The sequence below is a fragment of the Saimiri boliviensis genome, chromosome 19 (genome assembly GCF_048565385.1).
Source record: "Saimiri boliviensis isolate mSaiBol1 chromosome 19, mSaiBol1.pri, whole genome shotgun sequence".
NCBI classification, from domain to species: Eukaryota; Metazoa; Chordata; class Mammalia; order Primates; family Cebidae; genus Saimiri; species Saimiri boliviensis.
This window is the reverse complement of record NC_133467.1, coordinates 24,832,726-24,854,004: the sequence shown is the minus strand read 5'-3', so window position 1 is coordinate 24,854,004 and position 21,279 is coordinate 24,832,726. Positions and strand designations below refer to the sequence as shown.

The 21,279-nt window shown below is 50.0% G+C and overlaps 1 protein-coding gene across 4 annotated transcripts in view; it reads right to left on the bottom strand.

The window, feature by feature from the left end:
* Window positions 1-964: 964 nt before the first annotated feature.
* The window catches only part of GPR161 (G protein-coupled receptor 161), a 77,989-nt gene continuing 57,674 nt past the window's right edge, over window positions 965-21,279 (bottom strand). For all 4 annotated transcript variants that reach the window (XM_039460020.2, XM_074389837.1, XM_010338702.3 and 1 more), the window contains 4 exons: window positions 19,167-19,888; window positions 12,583-12,687; window positions 9,285-9,404; window positions 965-7,558 (listed from right to left, as the gene is read on the bottom strand). In XM_039460020.2, the coding sequence (XP_039315954.1) occupies window positions 7,293-7,558; window positions 9,285-9,404; window positions 12,583-12,687; window positions 19,167-19,888 (1,213 nt within the window). In that variant the 3' untranslated portion in view covers window positions 965-7,292. The remainder of the gene's footprint in view (window positions 7,559-9,284; window positions 9,405-12,582; window positions 12,688-19,166; window positions 19,889-21,279) is intronic.

The following is a 21,279-nucleotide window of genomic DNA, read 5'->3' as shown; positions in this document are numbered from 1 at the left end:
GGTTTGCCATGGTCGTCTCAAATCTGTCTGTTGGTGCTTTTAGTGTTTGTGATGTAACAGCTGCCCTTTTTTGTTGAAAGTAATACATCTCTTGTTGTTCAATTAGCAGATAGTTGAAAGGTTCCTATTACTTTCAGGAATCTAACTATCTTGGAGAAAAAGGACAAAGTCAGATACTGAGAGTAAGATATAATATCTCTGGCTGAGCCACAACTGGTCTCAGACTAGTCAGTCAGTCAGTCAGTAGCCAAGCAGGGCATCTCTGTCCCATATGGAGAACAGGGGTCTCTCCTCCACAGCCAGAGACACCTGCTGCTGAGAAGATGGGTTAGCTTTTTGTATAGAGGAAAAAATAACTGCAGTAGGTTATTACCCAGTAAGCTCAGTAGGTTCAACTGGACTTCAACATCCAGCTTGACAAAACCACATATGTATCCACATTAGGAAACGTGGTAAATGGTCAAGAAATCAGAGCTTTAGCCAACCAAGGTCACTTCATGACTTCTGGCAAGTGCAAGGGTCTTAGTTTCTGGTTTTTCAGTTATGTACCTTGCTCAAGCCACCTGACTTCTCTGGGTTTGTTCCCTCTCTAAAGCGGGGTTTGTCATATTTGCCCTACCTATGTCACAGGGGCTATGTTAGGGCAAAATGAAGTCATAAGATTGATGGGCTGTTATACAGGGTAACTGAAAAGATGACTGTAAGCCATAAGACAGTAAGAGGGATGTGCTATAGCTGGGTTCTGGGAAATTGACAGGACAGCGGATACTGGAGGACTCAATGGGGGAAGGAGTAACTGTCATAAAAATGGTATTCATCTGCTCTGGTGCAGGATGTTGATGGGGGAGGGAGGGGCTATGGGAACTCTGTACTCTTTGCTCAGTTTTGCTGTGAATCTAAAACTGCTCTAAAAAATTACGTTTTAAAAAAGTATTTGTTAAATGAACTGGGTCCTTCACCCACAGCGATTTTGCAGATTTTTGGTGGTGCATGTTGCTCAGAAGCAGGACAAGCCAGACAAGCCGTCAGGAGGCACAAAGAGAGAAACATCTACAGAGACAGAATTCACAAGTGCTGGCTGCTTCCAAGATTGGGTGTGTGTCAGAGGACCCCAGAAAGCTCACACACTGGACCCGAGGAACATCATCGGCTCAGACAAAGGAAATTTCAGTGGTGGCAGGTGAGGGGGTCAGGAAAAGGTGAGTTTCATGCCCTGAGGTGGTTCTGAGTCTCAGTGGTAATGATAATCTGCCTCTCACCCTCTTTGACTTTGATTATGGGATAGAGAATATATCTGTAGATGAGCAGACAGATAGGGCATAGCTCCTTTAAAAACCTTGGGTTAAGAATATTTCTTGGGCATAGTGAGAAGTAGGTCATTTAAACAGTGCTCCGAATTTAATTGCCTTGGAGGAACTGATGAAAAATGCATGGATGAGTATTTCCAGGTGACTGGTATGGGCACTTCTGCACCAATTCTGCAGCAGTCCACCCCTTTCTGCATAGTCTCCCTCGTTTTAGCCCATGGGGAAGGGAGGTTAGCAGGAGGGATATGGCTGCCTATTGCCAATGGCAATGGAAGAAAATGGGCGAAAGGCAAAGGCACTCAGCAAAGTCCACAGACCACAAGTACAAATTCACCATTTCCACAGCTATACACATACCAAAAACATATTTAATCAGGTCAACAATTCTAAATACACTTTTGCTTGTTTATAAATATTGATTTATAATAATCCTAAACATTTTTTAATCTTAAAAACATTCAAAGACTTCAAGTTAAATATATTTCAGGATTAGCTTGGGTTTTTTGTTTTCAAAGGTTGGTTTTGAACCATTTCTGCATCCAGGGGTCCATTATCAGAACATAGCACGGTACTCCATCCCTTAAGCATGCAGGTTCCTCCTGCTCTCGGTGTGGCCTTGTCTGCCCGGGCCTGTGATCCTCCCTAAACTGTCTTTTCCTCTGGGAGGGATGACTCACCTGTGATTTGTGGCATTTCAAACTAGTGAAAGAATGAAAAACAAAAGTGGCATTTGATTCTTAAGCTATTAACATTTTCCAGGAAAATGCTTGCTGAGGGAAATGAACACTGCTTTGTCTCTATGTTCTCCTAAAAACATTGACCAAAATTGTGCTTTTTATAATCGTGTGCAGATTTTAGTTTGTGCTTCAATATTTTCAAAGGAACCTTCAATGTACTGGAAATGCTTTGGAATCCAAAGTATTTGTTAGATCCAGTGAGTCCAGTCACTTTCCTTGGGCTTTCAGTATTTTTTAGGTCTGGCCAGCAGATATTAATATCTCATGATCCTTGGTTTACAGTAGTTCTACCTAATAGAGCCCTGCTGGCCTGTTCTGTGATATTGATGACTCTCAACTATCCCTCATCTTCTTTGACCTGTAAAACTTGCTCCTTGCTTTTCTCAGCCATTTGGCCAAGACCTGGAGTTTGGCTCTGACTCTGGCTTGAGACCTCAGACAATTTCCTTGGATTCTGTGTCCCCCCTCCCAACCCACAAGGACAATACGGCTCTGCTCCTTCTTGCAGGCGTATATGGCTGATCACAACCATTCTCCTTTGCCTAGGGTGAAGATGGTGATTTCCTCTCTCTCCCACAGGCTCCATCTGGGGTTCTGCATATATTGTGAGTAGCATCCCTGCCTTGCCTCTTAGGGGATGGAGGATTAGGGATTAGGGATTCTGTGAACCCAAGAGCCACAGCCAGGCATTCACTCTGTCACTACAGAACAGAGCTGTCCTCAGCAGCCAAGGGCATTTCTCAGGGAGAATGTCCCTTCTGGACTGTAAGGAAGGTCAAGCTGTATTTGTGCTATGATTTGGAATGCTACACCAGGCCCTAGGGGTTTGATCATCTTTAATAGTCATTCAGGACAAATTATTTTATTTTTGTACAAACAGGCCAGTGGCATAGACATTTTTAGTAGAAAATCTCATTTCGGCTCCCTTGGACCTTTCGGGTTCCGGATGCTGCTTAGCCTTTCCTCTCTCCTCTCTGTTGCCTTCTCTTCCTCACCGTTTCCCTGCTTTCCCAAAAGTCCTTCCTTGCTGTGCAGCAAACATGACAATTCCCATGGCAACAACCTTTAACACCTTCCATCTAGGATAACAGTTATCCTTTCAAGATTCTGACTGCATTATAGAGATCCTTGTAAAACAAGAATACACCCTCCCCACAGAGATACTGTGAAGAAACACCAGTGTCTCAGCTTCAGCTGCACCCCAGGCATTGTGCTGCAGGCTTTCCAAGTATTTCCCCATAGAATCCAGACAATCACCCTGCGATGGAGGCTTTCCTCAATTCTGTGTGTTTCTGCACAGAAACAGATTACAAAACTTCAAAGATGAGGAAACTCAAGCAGAAATACCACGTGACTTGCTTGAAAACACCCAGGTAATAAGTGGAAGTACAGGATCTGAACTCACAACTTAACCATACTTATGTCTTCACCATCCCCACTACGTCACATATGCATTGCAGTGAAATGAGAGAAAGCATTTGGAAGTACCTAATACAGCACCTAGCACATCACAGGCACTCAAATGTCAAACAGGTCCGGCCCACAGTAGGCACTCACCTGCCAGCTCACTGCCCCCTCTTTATAGTCACACCATCCTCAGAGTTCCTTGCAGGCAGGACACAGCCAGGGCTCAAGGCTGAACATGTGTCGTGAGTGTATCTTGTGGTTTATCCAGAGACCTGTCTAATTTGCAGGTATCTAAGAGGCATGTTGTCAGGATGGAAGAATATGTAGGTAAATCTAACAGACGAATAATCTGTCATTGTATCAAAGCACTTTTACTCCCTCTCCTGTCTCAACCCAAATTCCTTAGCCTGTCTATTGCAAATATTTAGTCTCACTGGTTGCTCACTTGTTTACAGAAAGACTACATAGTAGCTCCTCAAATGAGAATCAGGGAACATGGGCGCCAGATGTCCCTCGTCTTAACTCCTCAACTCGGCTTCTCCAGGAGCAGTGATCTAACATCACTCAGTGGCAAGACCTGTGAACCTGGATGGGGTCATGCATGTCAGCAGGCTAGCCAGGTGGTCCTTGGTACCAAGGCTGTGGACTACACGATGAGGGCAAAGGAATTCAAAACGAGCGCTCAGCCAGAGGCAAAAAGGTGCTCAGGTTCATCCTTAGCTCTGCACAGCCACGCCGCTGCCACCTAGTGTCTAAGGGCCTGAACTTCAGTCCTGGTGTGTCTGGCCGGGGAAATGGCTGTGCTGAGCTGTGCGTGTGCTCTGTAATGTGGGATTCCCAATGCCTTCTGGGTCAAAACTACCCCAAACCTGATATCTGTGGCATAGCACAGGGACCCAGTAAGGCAGAAATCTCAGCGAAAGAAGCAGAGATGGGCAGCAGCTCTAAATGTGGTCATGTCAAAACCAGGAGACAGAGGACTGAGGTGTTGAAGCTATTAAGTAGCAAAATGTTTCATGTGCTGCCATCCATTGGTCCCATCAGGAAGGCTGCAGGTGCCACTGCACAGGAGTTTACAGCTAATGAGCCAGGGTTTAGTGGGGGCATATGGGGCTTTGACCTTCTGCACTAATGGCAGATATCCTCAAAAATGCCTCTTGGGAACTTCAGAATATGTGAAAATTCTCTTTCCTTCTCCCCCACCCACCCCCTTCTCTCTCTCTCTCTAGCTGAATAAAGGCAATTTTGAATTCCTGAATATGAAAACTATGATTCCAGCTGCCAAACATCCTCCAAGACTTAGCTCAAACTGTCACCTACCTCATGGAGCCATCCCTAACTCCGCAGTTGGAAATATCCACCTCCCTCTGAAACCACACTTCTTTCTATAACCACTACTTGACTTTGCTAGTTATTAGAATCGGTATCCTCCAGGTCCTGCTCCCTAAATCAGAGTGCATGCTTCAGCGGTTTTGCCTACAGAGCCTAGCCGGGTGCTTTGCACACAGTGGATGTGCAGTGTCTGGTAGATAACTAAATGAACTGAACCTCAGTAAAATATATTTTAAAAAGGGAAATACAGTGAATCCTTTTGTGAAATACAGTATTTCTAGATTCATTTAGATTAAATTCTATTATATCCCAGCTAGTGTGGGGTCAGTGGGGGAGTGGGAGGCTGTCTGAGGGTTCTTTCCCTGGAGCCCAATCTAGTATAGTCAGGGGAGCTTTCTCCCATCCTTGGGTTTCAAAGCCAAGTGGCTGCACTCAAGTATGCCTACACCTAACCAGCAACCCATCCTAGAGATAAAGGTCTTTCTGCCCTGTTCCACCTCTGTGTACACTAGCTGATCAGGAATATGGTCCCTTCAGAAACTAGACAAGTGCTAGAAAAAATACATACAGAGAATATATATGAAAAACGTGAACCACACGCAGACTTAGTAATGCCATTCAGTAATGGAAGCGGAGTGTCTGACTTGCACAGGTGAGCCTGCCCTCTGCACCTTCCCACTCCCTTCCAGAAGCTAGGCCAGCGCCTGGCACCCAGGTGACCCGGAATAGTTGCTGAGTTCAGTCATCATAGGTAGCAAGACTCCAGGCCTCATGAAAGGTCGTTGATTAAACTGCAGACCAGGGGACCAGCTAACCACTGGTTTCTGCCACACAACATAGAGACACTACCTCGCCAGGAGCTAGCTAGGCCCCAAAGAAAACACCACAAGGGTAATTCACTTTCTAGAATAGCTGCCTCTTAGCAGCCACCAAGATCTCCTTGGAATCTACCTTCAGCCAACCAAAGCAGAGAAGTCCCGAACTTACTTATTCACGCAGGCTGAAGGGTGGACGCAAGAGGAGATCCAGTAGCTTCCCCAGTCATCATAGCAATGACTCCAGGACCAAACGTCAACTGCTGTTCCAACTCAAAGGGAGGAGAAGAGAGGTCTAACCATCCCAGTCACATGCCTGTGCTTCCCCTTCTGAGGTGGTGACCCTGCCTGCCTCTCACGTATCTTGGTGGCTGACAATTCTATCCAGACTGTTCACTAATGGGCAGAGCAGACAAGGCCACAGAACCCCGATCTGGTCGCACTTCACATGTACATGAGCAACCACATTCCAGAGTTAAACAAAGGTCAGTCCGTGGGTCTGCTTTTGTGTTTTTTCTATCTCTGCTTTACAAATCCAGACACCAAAAATGAGAGCTGGAAATGATCTTAGAGACCAAACCAACTCCCCCTTCCTTTCTTCCACTTTATAGAGAACCTAGAGACGTGACAGGATGTCCCAAATGGCAAGGTCACACGAAGACAGAGATGGGCCGAGAACCCGGGTTCCTGGCTGAGTCCAGGGCTTCTCTCTTCTTTTACGCCAGGCTTGTAATAATAGTAACCGTTGCTTTCGGCAGTGTGCCCTGCGGAACCGAAGCCAGCTGTATTTTCATCAGTCACTCACACATCACACAGAGTCTAATTAGGCTTTCCCCTGTAAACAGTTTCTCTATTTCATGGCTGTGCTTTTCACTAGTCCCATGCAGTCCTGGTAAAACAGTTGTGCGTCTTAAATGGATTTTTTTAAATTCTGGAAATGAAACACCTAGTATCTGCCCTTCTTCCTGTCTTTGATAGTGGTTTCTCCCTTTTGAAATACAAAAGAACTTGTCTGTAGGGCAGTGGGCAGGGTGGGCCCGTCGTCAAGAGGCCTGTGGCTGCCCCTATTAGCACCAGCAGGTGGCGCTGCTGAGGGCTGCTCTGAAGCGCTCTGCTCCTGGTTGCTGTGCTCTCTCTGCGGACTGGTTAGTCAAGAACTCAGGGTCCCACACTGCCCGCATCAACCATGCAGAAGCACCAGGACGGTCGCGTGTCATTAGGAAGAAGCGTTGTGCCATCCTCCACAGTGCACTGAGAGGGTTCTCCTCCCGAGGGCTCTGGCGCAGTGCACGGCTGGACTCCCAGCACACAGGTGTGAAGAAGAGAAAATGATGCATGTGGGGATCTCCTTCCAAGCCCTTCGTCTCTGGTCCTCCCGTGGCCCACCTCCCAAAAAGCCACGGCTACATCTCTGTATGTGGTTTTTTGGTTTGTTTGTTTGTTGCTTTAGTTGCTTCTGGTCCCATCACTGGGACCTAAAAGAAGCTCACATGTGGTCTCTGGAAACGCTGAAGCGTGGATGGTAGACATTATTTTCAGTCCTTGTCCTGGTGGCTGCACACCAGATGTTGCTCCTTCCCTGTGTGTGGCCAGCTGTACACAGTGACGTGCTCCCAAGGCCACGGCACAGACAGTGATGGGAACTCCTCCTCAGGCCGGCCTCTCCGGCTGCAGCCCCAGGGCACCCCAGGCCTTCATCTCTGCTCAGCGGCTAAAACATCCCCTTCTTCGATGCTCTGCAGCTGCAGCCTCTGACTCGCAAGAGTTCTGCTGCCTCGGCGGCCCCCAAAGCCAGCCCCTGGGACAGTCCGTGCTGTCAGCAAGACCCCTGGCAAAGCCTCCTCCCCAAATAAGTTGATTTTGGCTTCAGCCTCAATGGCTTTGGCCAAGCTGGTCGCATAACTATCCAGCGACTTGTGCACCTCAGCTTTCACATGAAGAATCGAGTTCTTGGCAGTTTCTGAGGGAGAAGGAAGGAAAAAAAGTCAGCTGAGGAGGCAGGCCTGGGGACTACCTTGCGGACAAGCCGGCTGCTGCCCCTCCACCCCCAGGGAGGGGGCAAACCACAGGGTGTGGGGTTCAAAGTTCAATTCCTAGGCCAAAAGCTTTGACTTCCTACCTGGGCAGCCTTGGAAAAAATATTTAATCTAGCCTCAGTTTCCTCATCTGTAAAGATAAGATAATAAGACAGCTCTTACTCCATAGGGTTACTGTGATAACTAACAGAGATAATTCTAACATGTTTGGCCTAGGTCTGGCCCATGGTAAAGACTTGATAAATACTTTCTACTAATGCTAATCAACATTTTCACCTCTTTGAAAGCATATTCTGGCCTTTGAGCTCCCTGAAGCAGTGTAATATCTATGTCCATAGTCTTCCACAAGCCTTAATGTCATGTCTCCTCTCCATATTTGCTCAGAGATCCCCCATGTAGAACCTCAAGGTTGGACGTGACATTACAGGTTCAAGTCCCCTCCCAGGATTAGGAGCCCTGAAACTAACATGAACAGAAGGGAGAGAGGGAGGGCCCTCCAATTTCACACCCTGTGCCCTGTGATTATTAACTCACTGCCTATTTCCTCTGGACGTTTTGGCAGAACAATGTATCCTCTCCTCCTCATATTTTCTGGAGACTAGGCAACCTGAACCCCACTTTCCAAGACGGAAAGATGGAGGGACCTCCGACCACTCTCTGCCCCGCCACTCGCTCATGGCAGGAGTCCCTGCTGGGAGGGTGCTGTTGAAGCTGCCACCCCCGCAAAGCAGGAGTGATGAGCAAGTGTGGCCCTACATGGGCTGGGGGATTGGGGTGCATTCGGTTCATTTGTTCCTGCAGAAGGGCAATACAAAGCCCATGAGGCTGGTGGCCCAAGCTCTGTTCTAGAATCTGCTTTGCCAGTGAAGCGAATGATCTATTACCCACTCTGACCTCTGTGACGATCTCTTCATCATTCTGAACTCAGGGAGGGGTATGGAGAAGAGATGGGATTAATCATGAACCTAAAACTCAGAAAGAGCCCCTATTTATTTCCATTTTCAACATTTCTGAAGAGCCTCCTGATGTCGTACAGCCCCTGGCCTCCACCACATCCACAGCCAGTCATGCTGGCGTCTGGATGGCTCTTGTCACTCTCCTAATCAGCATGTCTGGATGGAAAACGGATTCCAAGTTCCAGAGTAAACAACAGCACTGGGGGTGAGTGGGGAAGAGATGGGAGGGAAATGTACGGACTGGGCTGTGGCAGAGCTCATTCTCACGGGACCCAAGGGCCATCGCCGCCTTGGGGACAATGGACAAGGAAGATGGCAGCTTCGGCCTCCAGGAAAGCAGGTACACTCACTGCGCCATTACTTCATTTTCCACAGGAGGGAACTGAGGCTCAGGGAAAGCAGGCTCAGTTGTAGCCACACCTCAGCCAGGATCTGGGCTGTGTGTGAACATGTGTGGGGTATGTGTGTGTAACCTGACAGCCATCATGTGCCCAGCCTTTCATGCTGCTTGCCCTCAGAGCTGGGTGCCTAAGGACTCAGGTGAGAGGAGCAGGGCTGGGAGTAACCAGGCAGTGGGCAAAGGGATGGAGCCCTGGTATGTTCCATGCTGGGGGCCAGTGACAGCCAAGAAATTGTCCTTAGATCCTTTTGGTTTCCCTCTGTTTTCTTGAAGCAATCAGTCACAGAAACCAACCTTTGATTTGTTCCACTTCATCCTCAAACGTCACCGAGCTCCTTCTCTTGGGTGGACAAGTGCAATGAGAGGGAGGGCTGTCATCAGACGTGTAGTCCTCAAGCAGCATCACATCTGTCCCTAGAACAACAGGCAGACTGTGCATATACAACTACAGCCCAAAGTCCTCCTGGCCTCTGCCCCCCCTCAGCACCCCTTCCTCCCCTTTCTCCCGTTCATCCAAACCCATAATCAAGCACAGCTGACTACCCCGCAGCATTTGCCCAGGAAATGCCCGCCTGCCATCCTATTGCAGGGAGTTTGCAGACAGCCAGTGAGGCTGCTTCAGCCACGCAAAAAAAAATGCAGCCAACTTATGTGAGGTAGGGGGCTATGTGCCACAGTGACCAGACCCAGAAGCGTGGCATCTGCCAGCCCGGCATGGAAGGGACTTGGGGAGAAGGGCAGAGTCGAGGAGAGGGTCCTCTTAAAAGGAAGTTTATATTCTGAGCGATTCTTCTTAACAGTCTGAATTTCTATCATCAGAATTAAAATACGGTATACTAAATAAACATTTAAAGCTCCAAAATGTAGAGTTCTTTGGGGATCAAAAAACAATTGACAAATAGACCCCTAAAAAGTGGGGAAATAAAGGCAGAAGGTCAGGGAAATCCTCCTAGAGATAGGTGGGCAGAGCAGGCAGAGGGAAGGGAGGGAAGGAAAGGCTGAGGTGGGACTCATCACTCAGCAGTGCCCTGCCCAGACCCCAGGACCAGTGTCAGATCCAGCCCTGTTCTTAGCTTCCAGCTTTCAATCCATCAAGGCCTTGAAGCTCAGAAAATGAGGAAGAAAGGGAAGCCTGGAGCTCTTCCGATGCTGCTTCAGAGCACCTCCTAGAGGTATGATCACCCGACACACAGGAGAAACAGTCCCTTGGGAGGTAGAATACGGTGGTTAAACACAGGCTGGGGTCAGACAGGCCTAGGATCAATGGCAGGTTATTTAATGCCTCAGTATCTTTCCACGTCTGTAAACCAGGGGTCATCAGTCAGTCTACCTCCTGGAGTTGTGGGGATTTTGAGTTGAGACATGTATCCATCTAGCACAGTGCTTGCACACAGCAGGGGCTAAATCAATGGCTGTCATTCCTGATAAGGACACAGCAAACAAAGGGCAGGGCTGAGACTCACACCAGGTCTGTGGGCCCCGAAAGAGCTCTCTCTCTCTTTCGCTCACTCGCACCCTGCCTGCCTTCCTTCCTTCCTTCGTTCCTCCGTTCCTCTCTCTCTCTCTCTCTCTCTCTCTCTCTCTCTCTCGCTCGCTCGCTCTCGTTTCACCCTTGTTGCCTAGGCTGGAATGTAATGGCACAATCTCGGTTTACTACAACCTCTGCCTTCCGGGTTTAAGCAATTCTCCTGCCTCAGCCTCCTGGGTAGCTGAGATTACAGGCAAGCACCACTACATCCGGCTAATTTTGTATTTTCAGTAGAGATGGGGTTTCACCATGTTAGTCAGGCTAGTCTCGAACTCCTGACCTCAGCTGATCCAACCACCTCAGCCTCCCAAAGTACTGGGATTACAGGCTTAAGCCACTGCTCCCAGCCAGTGCTCTTTCTTCTGCCTACAGTGCTATCCCCTCACTCCTTGCCCTGGGGCACCTCCCACTCCCACGTTTGCTTCAGCTTTCAACATGACCTGCTCAGAGCAGCCTCTCTAACTCCCCTACCCACAGCGCCCACAGGTTCCCACACCACTCTGGCTTCCCCTTTCACAGCTCTCCACATGTTCATCGTCTTCCAAAAGTTGTTTTATAGAGATGTAATTCGCACGCCATGTAACTGACTCATTTAAAGTATACCATTCAACAAGAATTGTATGGTATACTTTACAATCTTTTTTTTTTTTTTTTGAGACAGAGTGTCGCTCTTGTTACCCAGGCTGGAGTGCAATGGCGCGATCTCGGCTCACCGCAACCTCCGCCTCCTGGGTTCAGGCAATTCTCCTGCCTCAGCCTCCTGAGTAGCTGGGATTACAGGCACGCGCCACCATGCCCAGCTAATGTTTTGTATTTTTAGTAGAGACGGGGTTTCACCATGTTGACCAGGATGGTCTCGATCTCTTGACCTCGTGATCCACCCGCCTTGGCCTCCCAAAGTGCTGGGATTACAGGCGTGAGCCACCGCGCCCGGCATGCCTACTTTACAATCTTTATATGCTTTACAGTTCAGTCTTTTATGATCTGAAACCTCCACAACAGTGGCAGTTCACCACTGTGCCCCCAGCACCTGGCACAGGGTCTGGCCAAGGCAGGGACGTGGCAACTGTGTGCTGGATGAATGAATGAATGAATGTTGCAGCGCCTCTGGATCCCTTTAGTTGTCTGGGAATGGGGAAGCAGCCTGGGCAGTGACAGAGACTTTCTTCCCCAACCTCCCCACCTCCCCACCTCCCCTCCCCCACGTCCCCACCTTCCCCACTTGCCCTGCCATCCCACTTCCCCACCTCCCCCACCTCCCCACCTCTTCATCTCCCCACCTCCACATCCCACCTCCCCCCACCACCTCCCCACCTCCCCCACCACCTCCCCACCTCCCTCTCCACCCCACCTCCCCACCTCTTCATCTCCCCACCTCCACATCCCACCTCCCCCACCACCTCCCCACCTCCGTCTCCACCCCACTTCCCCACCTCCCCACCCCTTTGGCACCATGGCTCTAATGCCTGGAAGCTGACTGCTCAAACGAGGAGCAGCCCTGGGCTTGTACCCCGCAGGATTTGTGGTGGAGATGCGTTTCTACAGGGAGACCGAGTTTCACGCCAACCGACATGGAGTGAGGTGACGAGGCAGGGGGAGAGCCCCCTCTGTGGCAAGAACAAGATGAGTGCTTCCCTTTCATTAGGTCTCTCCATTCTCCAGCTGCCCTGTGATGGGGATTAGTACCCGCATTTTGCAGATGGGGAAAGTTGAGGGTTTAGAAGGAGAGCATGCCACTTGCTTGAGAGAACACAGCTCTTAAAAAGCTGGAGACTGAAGACCCGGCAGGCTGACTCCAGGGCCTGTCTGGGCCGTGGTTATTATCATTATAGTCACTTCTCATTTTAACATTGCAAGGGCTTTCACTCACTTTCAACCCCACAATAACACCATGTGGCAGAGCGAACAGAAACTGAGAGCCTCATTTTGTAGAGAAGGAAACCAAGACACAGGAAAGCTGAAAAGTCAAAGCCAGGACTAGAAACCCACTTCTTACCCCCACCCTCTGTGGGAAATGCCCCTCCGCCAGCAACAGGCAAGAGGCTGAAAAAGCACAAAGGTTACCTGAGTCCTGGGAGCAGCTGAAGCCAGTGTCCCCCGTGCTGCTGCTGTGCCCCAAGGGCTGACCGCCCGCCATGAGCGCCGTGAGGTGCGGGGACAGGCCCAGGTCTGAAAGGCAAAACTGGCATTGACAACACAATCACACCCTGCAAAGAGGGGCTGGGCCTCAGTTTCCCCACAGACCCAGCTCTTGCTCTCCTCCCTTGCGGAACTCACTCTCCACTCCCTGAAAGATAGGAGCCCTTAGCCGCTCCCTCCCAGCTCACCCCTTTTTCTGTCCCCCTGTGTCAGCAGCACTCACTGGGTTCTCCCAAAGGGGAAGCTCTCCAGACAACATCAGACACCACCAAGGTGATGACAGAGGGCCAGGGAGCAAAGTCAAAAAAAGAAAAAAGACAAAACCAAACACCGAGGCAGGCGGGAGGGAAAATGCAAGGTGAGAAGATATTCCTGTCAAAGATGGACGATTCAGCCCCACACTGACCTCCTGATATCCTACTTGAATTACCAAAGAGGGATGTTTTAAGAGGCTTACACTCCATAAGAAGGGGAGAATTTTTGTAAGCTGGAAAGCAGATGGGTGAGAGCGGTGAGCTGACCTGGAACAGAGAACTGAGGTTGGCGATGGGGAGGTCTGGGACGAGGCAGAGGCTTCACCAGGCTCCGAAAGCTCAGGAACAGGTGAGGGAGTGGTGGGCCAGGAGACAGTCTCCACAAGAAGCAGCGGGCCCTGCCACTGCTCTTCCCCACGCTGGGCCTCGGGTGCCAGACCCCAGTGTTGAGGGGAGAGGAGTGAGCCCCGGGCACAGCCACGGCAGAAGCAACACACTAAAAACTGAGGGAATCATGGGAAGTTCCATATTAAATAATGGGCCCCTGGCCCCTGGTCCCACTTAACCTGGGCTGGAGTCTGGAGAACTCTTCCCTGGGAAAATCCACCAAGCCCAGAGAAAAGCTGAGCAGCACTGAGATCTGGGCGCCTGTGAAACAGCCCTGCCAGACCCACCACAGTCAGGAAGACTGCCTGCACCCCACGGCCCAGGGCTTCCTGTGGCTTTCTAGGGCCTCATTATTAGAGGTGAAGGGATGCCCAAGGATCACTAGACATTTAAGGAAACGTACAAGTATGAAAGACAGAAGGGGCTGGGGGTGGTGGTTCACGCCTATAGTCACAGCACTTTGGGAGGCTGAGGCGTGTGGATCGTGAGGTCAGGAGATCGAGACCATCCTGGCCAACATGGTAAAACCCCATCTCTACTAAAAGAACAAAAATTAGTTGGGCGTGGTGGCACACACCTGTTGTCCCAGCTACTCGGGAGGCTGAGTCAGGATAATCGCTTGAACCCAGGAGGCGGAGGTTTCAGTGAGCAGAGATTGTGCCACAGCACTCCAGCCTGGCAACAGGGCAAAACTTTATCTCAAAAAAAAATAAAAATAAATTAAAAAAATAATAAATAAAAAAGAGAAAGAGTGGGGGAAAAAAAGAAAAATTGACTTCAGAGGATTCAATGGGCAGGGAGCTTAAGAAAGCAAAACATTACAATGAGGCATCCTCAGAATGTTACGAAAATAAAGAATCCACTAAAACAAGAGCTGCAGGCTATGGAAAAGGGAACGTGCAGATAACAAAATGCTCTTAGGAATTAAAAATAAAGCACAGGAAGTCACACTCCTCAGATCTCATGAAGGTCTACTGCCTGGCAGATTTTGTGATCTGCCATAAAGGACACTCTTGTACTTTATGACACACTCACAGACAGGAGGAGACCCTGCTCCTCATTCTACCCTAACTCTTCAGAGGTTACAAGGCAGGAGAGTGCACTTTCTCCTTTCTTCCTTGAAGCCAAGGAGGACATGGTGTGGGAAGGAGGGGCGGCCATAGCAGGCTTCTCAGAACTTTCCTCTCGCTGCTTTTGGGAATCCTGCTTTTGCAAGGGGTCTTCCCCTCGACTGGGGGTTGGTGTAGGGAACTGGGACCAGAAAGACCCCAATTCTCTCCCCTGCACGTGAACATCCCACCATGGTCTCGGCCTGGGAACATGATTGTTCAACAGGAGGCATGGCTTAGGAAGCAGCGCCTGCGGGGGCATGCATTCCCTGCCAGCTGGGATGGCTGAAGCCACAGTGGGTTTTGGACACCATCTCTGAGGCTGCAGTGAAAGCCAGGAACATGTCTTGGTCTGCACCCGTGGGAGGCATGGTCTGAGCCAGGCCAGTGTGGCTCAGCTAAAGGTCTGGAAACAGGGCAGCCAGGTGGCATCCCTCTCCTCTGTGTTTATGCAGCATTTACCAGCGGAGGGTGGAGACAATCACCCTGAGATTGTTCACATGAAACAATATATTTACTGGGTTGAGCCCAATCCAACCCCTAAAAAAAAAAAAAAAAGCACAAAGGCATGGGGATCAGACTTGTGGCTCTCCAGAGGCATGCGGCAGGAAAAGTCACAGTGCTCTGAGAAGCTGAAAGAACAGGGGCATGATTCTGAGATGAATTTACAGGTACTCCGAGGTAACTAAAAGACCTCTAGGGGCCATCAGCAAAGAAACTTAGGAAGGCAAGGGAGTAAATTCAAAGGCTCTAGGGTCACCCTCCCCGTCCTCCAGCCAGGCCCTCCTGAGAAAGGACCTGGCACGAGGCGTTTTCCCCTCTTGAGTCAGTGTCCTTCATAGGAGATAATGTGAAAAGCTCTATGTTCAGTGACAGGGGTGTCAAGGGTCTTATAAGGGCAGTGTTTGGGGGGAGTGCCCCCTGATACTGCCCGGGTCATCCTCCCTGGCTGGGTAGAGAGGTTGTGCTCGGGCTCTCCAGCCCTGGCTGGGGTGAAGGTTCAGGGTCTGCCAGTGGAAGGGCGGGCAGAGGGGCTGCCTGTGCTTTCTCCTGAAGCCCCTTCTTGGCTCCCATCAGCAGCCAGCAGTCAGCTTTGGGTTGGTGCTTTAGCATCCTAAGACCACGTGGTAGCATTTAGAGATGTCCGCACAGGGCTGACCTATCTGCCACATGGTGGCGCTGCGTGGCAACCTCCAGGAAGTCCAGAGATCTAAACTCCTAAGTGACCTTCCCTTTGGGAATTGGCTAAGGAGACCTCACAATCAGAAGATATTTGGTGGCCCAGTGACATTTGGCACCCAGGGAAAGCCTAAGATTATGTATTTCTTCATTCTGAGAATGAGAGAACCAGAACCACTGATTATGGCTGAAATCTGCTAGATACAAAGGACACACTGTTAAGTGCCCCTGAGACTCCTGGCATCCAAGTCAGCAGGGAAGCTCCAGACACGTGTGGGATTCTTCTCCCGCCTTTGCTCGTATGCACTGCTTTTAGGAAAGCTTGTTCCATTTACTGATTTCTTTGGTTAAACCTTTCCAAGTGCCCATACAAATTGAGGCAAACAGAACCAAGAAAAAGCCTCCAAGTTGTTTCTTGCTGGCTTTGAGACAGATCAGATCAGTCTTCTTGCCTCTTCTTAACACTAAGGTGAACCAGGGGCCGGGGAAGTGATTGGGGTTTCAGAATCTGCTGCAGATCAAAGCCTTGCCCATAGAGGGTCTGGTCAGCCCTGGCTCAGACAGAGGGACCAGGGACATAAGGCAGGGGCCAGGGCTCTCTCCTGCAGTCAGAAAGCCATGGACAGCTCAGGGTGAGTGGCTGGGCTGTGGGTTCTCAGACTCTTACTGATGCCTCCTCCAGTCAGGACCTACCGAAAAGAACAAAAGGAACCATCCTCCACCCTCACCCAGCTCCCATTCCTTGGAAAGGCCAAAGACTCAGCACCCATCCCACAAGCTCTTCAGCCCAAAAGCATCCCACAAGCCTGCTTTTCCTAAATGAGGATGAGACTGCCAGCTGCCTGGGACGTGCCAAACCAACCACAGCTGGTGTTTTCCGCCTGTGCTCACAGCTTCACCAGCTCTTCTAGGACACTCGCAAGTGACTTGCATGGAAAATCCTGGCCCAAAAAGCAGGTGTTTCTTACTGTTCTACGAACCCTTCTCTGCTCCATTTTCTGTCGTTTTTTTCCTTCCTCATTTTAACTTCATTAATGTAGAAAAATCTATTATTTTTTGCCTAGAAGACAAGTGATTTTACAAAATCTGGACTAATACATTAATGAGTGGAATGAAGCCCAACACTGAATGTGCTCCAGGATCATAAGTCACATGAAGATGAGGGCTTGCAACTGGCAGGGGTGGGCATTTCAGCGGTTAAAATACTGAGGTAAAGAGAAATTTATTTCCTCCTGTGGTTCAAAGTCCCAGACTTCCTTCGTCTCTGGAAAATAAAACTCCATCAGCCCATGAAATAAATCAGTGATGCTGTTGTGTCTCATCGCCACATAGAAAGGATCTTCTGTCATCATTGCCACTGGGTGTTCATAATTAGGAGTCATTATTTCTTTCCCCCTCTTGAGAGGAAAAGTGGAGGACCTCTCTATTTCATGAAGAGGAAAAATTAACTAGAGTGGTTTGAAGAGTTGCCCAAAGTCATCTGGCAAGAGATGAGAACGGCATTCTGAGCTGAACGTCCTCAACAATCTCTCCTCCAGGGGCGTGGCCAGGTGATGGTCTCCCTTCAACCTGGCCCTAAATCCAGCTACTCGACCTCAAAACTACACAGTAAAAACTGCTAGAGGCAAAATCCACAAACACGTCCTAAATCAGTGGGAGAGGGCCAAAGAGGAAACAGGGCATTTGCATCATCTTAAAGTACCTCCTCAGTTGTAATTACTAATTACAATGGGAAAACCAGCGGCTTTACTGCAGAGAAAGCTGACAGGCACCATCTTAACCGAGAGATCAAGGGTAAGACAACTAGCAATAAGGCATATTGTCATGTGTGCCCCCAGCTATGATGTACAGGAAGGGCACATAACCCCTGCGGCATTCTTGCCAAAAATGAATAAGCTCTTTCTAATCTCGAGAAAGCATCAGATGAGCACAAATTAAGGGGCATTCTACAGAATACCTGACAAGTACTCTAGAAAGCTGTCAATGTCATAAAAGACAAGGGAAGAATAAAGGATTGTCAAAGATTGACTCAGACAAGATGGGATCCTGAGCTGGATCTTTGGACAAAGGGCATTAATGAAGAAACAGGTGAAACCTGAATCAAGTCTGTAGTTAACAGCACTGCCCCAATGTCAACATTTCAGAGCTGATCACTGTGCTATGGGTTTTGCGAGACAGTAACAATAGAGGAAGCTGGGTGTACGGGAATTCTCTGTATTATTTTTCCACGTCTTCTGTAAATCTAAAATTATTTCAAAATAAAAAGTTTTAACAAAAAAATCTAATCCCTAACTAGAGTAATTCTCCCAGGTCCCACCAAAGGTGGTGGGATTGTGTCCCGAAACCTGTGCACACCGGATCAGTCACCAGAGGCAGGAGCAGCCTCGCACATACAAGGCAATGATGTTCAATGGAGGGCTGAGGTTTGGCACGGACACCCCCTGCCTGTCAGGGACCTTCTGAGGGAGGAAACCACTGATCTGTGAGGAAGAGGATGGTCGAGGAGGAAGACGGCAGCTGAGGCAGGGAGGGAGCGCTGACAGAGGAAACACTGAACGATGTGAATGTGCCAAGAGGAGAAGGTGGCCTGGTCCAATGCTTGGATTCTTTTTCCTCTAGTAAAGAAGTAACTGTACTCTGGGCTGGGCACCATGGCTCACGCCTGTAATCCCAGCACTTTGGGAGGCTGAGGCGAGCAGATCACTTGAGGTCAGGGGCTTAAGACCAGCCTGGCCAACATGGTGAAACCCTGTCTCTAATAAAAACATAAAAAGTAGTTGGAGGCCGGGCGCGGTGGCTCAAGCCTGTAATCCCAGCACTTTGGGAGGCCGAGGCGGGTGGATCACGAGGTCAAGAGATCGAGACCATCCTGGTCAACATGGTGAAACCCCGTCTCTACTAAAAATACAAAAAAATCAGCTGGGCATGGTGGCTCGTGCCTGTAATCCCAGCTACTCAGGAGGCTGAGGCAGGAGAATTGCCTGAACCCAGGAGGCGGAGGTTGCGGTGAGCCGAGATCGCGCCATTGCACTCCAGCCTGGGTAACAAGAGCGAAACTCTGTCTCAAAAAAAAAAAAAAAAAAAAAAAGTAGTTGGGTGTGATGGTGCATGCCTATAATCCCAGCTGCTCGGGAGGCTGAGGCACAACAATCACTTGAATCAGGGAGGCAGAGGTTGCAGTAAATGGAGATTGTGCCATTGCACTCCAACCTGAGCGACAGGGAAAGACCCTGTCTCAAAAAAAAGAAAAAAAAAAGAGAGAAGTAACTATATATACTTGGGAGACCAGAGGGCCATGGCTGGGGTTTCAGAAAGCAGATTTCTGGACCGTGGTATCCCCTGCCGGATTCTTTTGGGATGCATACCAGGGCACTAGGGAGCTCTGCTGGCCTCATCAGCATGGCCATGAGCTGCTGAGTAATGGGAAGCTGCCTGGGAATCACAATGGAGCCTCTGGAATGTTTCTTCCCAAAAGAAATCTGTGCTTTGAGCCTTATGGCCACAGTCGGCCTAAGAGTGGCTGAGAGGACCACAGATTTCATCTGCCTCTGAGGGGCTATCCCAATAATGCCCAAGTTACCTGTGATCCTGTTGGAAATGCTGAAGAGCCTGGAAGTCCTCTGTCGCTGCACAAACGGCTCCCGATAATACCGGTCCCCAAAGCACATGCCCAGTAGTTCTTTGCGAACTGTCTTGTTCCACAGTCCATAGATCAGGGGGTGGCAGACAGCGCTGGCAAAGGACAGCCATGTGGCCCAAGTCTCCAGGCTTGGAGAGACGGAGCTTTTCCCCCAGAGTGCCTCAGAGGCAATGACAACCATGTAGGGGCCCCAGGTGACCATGAAGGCACCGAGGACCACCAGGATGGTGATGAGGGCTTTGCACTGGTTGGCTGAGTAGACCACACCCTGGAAGGCGTTCCTCCTACTGCCTGAAGAGGAGGTGGAGGTGCTGGAGTTCTTCCTCCCGGTCCTCTGGGCATCCTCCTCCACGATGACTGTGCCACAATGCACCTTGCGTGCCTTGACCCTGGCCACGCGGAAGATGAAGCCATAGCACACCAACATGACCAGAAAGGGGAAGAGGGCACACCAGATCTGCCAGAAGGCCGTGTAGCCAGGCTCCTGGTGCCAGGCAGCCACACACATCCACTTGAACTCGTCAAACTCCACCGACGACCAACCAAACAGGGGTGGCAGGCAGCCGATGAGCGAGTGAAGCCAGATGTAGGCGAGTGCCAGCATGGCCCGGTTCCCTGTGATCTTCATGGGGTACACCATGGGGTACAGGACAGCATAGTAGCTAGAAAAGGGATGGAGGGAGGCAAGAGAGAGGAGTTAGTGGAGAGAGAACACACCAAGATGGCACCTGCTGCTTTCCTGCATTGGGGGTTCCCATGGCTGGGTTGGATGTTTCTAAAAGCAGCACCTTCTCCCAAGTCTCCCTGGACAAGTTATAGAGACTGTATCATGTTCCACAGTTCTGCAGAGCTCCTCAGCAGAGAAGAGCTCAATGCTGGCAAGACACGGAGCTCGAACAGTCCACCAGAGCCCACTCATATTTGGGGGTGTGGCCAGTCTTGAGATGCCTGCAAGGCTCCTGAGGGATGCTGCATTGGGCCATATCGGTTCTGCTGCTGCTGACATGAATCCATTTAGATCAGTTTAGAGGGATCATTAAGAACCAGAATGATGTTGAAGGACTATGGGCTTCATTCAATCAATGGACATTTACTGAAGGCTTGCGATGTGCCAAGCACTGTGCTTTGTCCTGGAAATGTAGTTGAGAAGATGTGAGGAAGGCAGACACCTGAGCCGAGTGTGAGGGCCTGGAGAGGTAAGGGCCACGTGGAGTCCTCACTGCAACTGTGAGCAGCAGGTAGCGTTGGAGGCACTGGCCCGGGACCAACCCAGGCAGAAAGCTATCCTGGTGAGGTATGGAGATGTGAGTGAGCACTAGCTCAGCGTGGGGGGTGGGGGAGCTGCATGGAGCCCCACTGCATGAGAGAGTGTGCAAGAGTGCAGGATGGAGAGAGGAGGAGAGAAGCCGGCCATGTGGGCGGGCTGGGGCATTAGAGTCTTGTAGGCCCAGCTAGGGACTAGCCCTTTAACTGGAAAGGGTGGGAGGCCATGGGGCTGAAAGTCAACCACCTCCCTCCCAACCCAGACATTTTATCCAAGGGAAATAGGATGTTCCCATGAGGGCAACATGTGGAAGGGACGGATGGCCACACTGATGCTGCCTGGCACAGGCAGGATCTTGGGAAATGACTGTGGCTGTGTGCCTCACACATCGCCTGGGAAGCCGGCTCCTCCACAGGGACCACCCTGAGTCACCCTTGGGCCCCAGCAGCTGAACTACCATGTGCTAACTGGAGGTGCTGCCTCCTTGGTCTTCCTAAGCAGGGGTGAGCCTGGGGCGGCTCTGAGCTGAGCCTTGAGCCCAGGCCAGGATCTATCCTGGAAAGAGAGCATTTCAGGCTGTGGGGCCTGAGGAGAAGATTGCACAGTGATTAGGGTGTCAATTACAGAATCACTGCACAGTGGCTGGGGTAAGGTGATTACTATCTTACGCTGCTATCTGGGCTTGTATCTTGCAAAGGCCATGCAGCCCAAGGGAAAAAGCATGCCTTTGGAGCTGGAAATTCAAGTTCAGATGGAGGCTCTGATGTCTACTAGCTGTATGAACTCAGC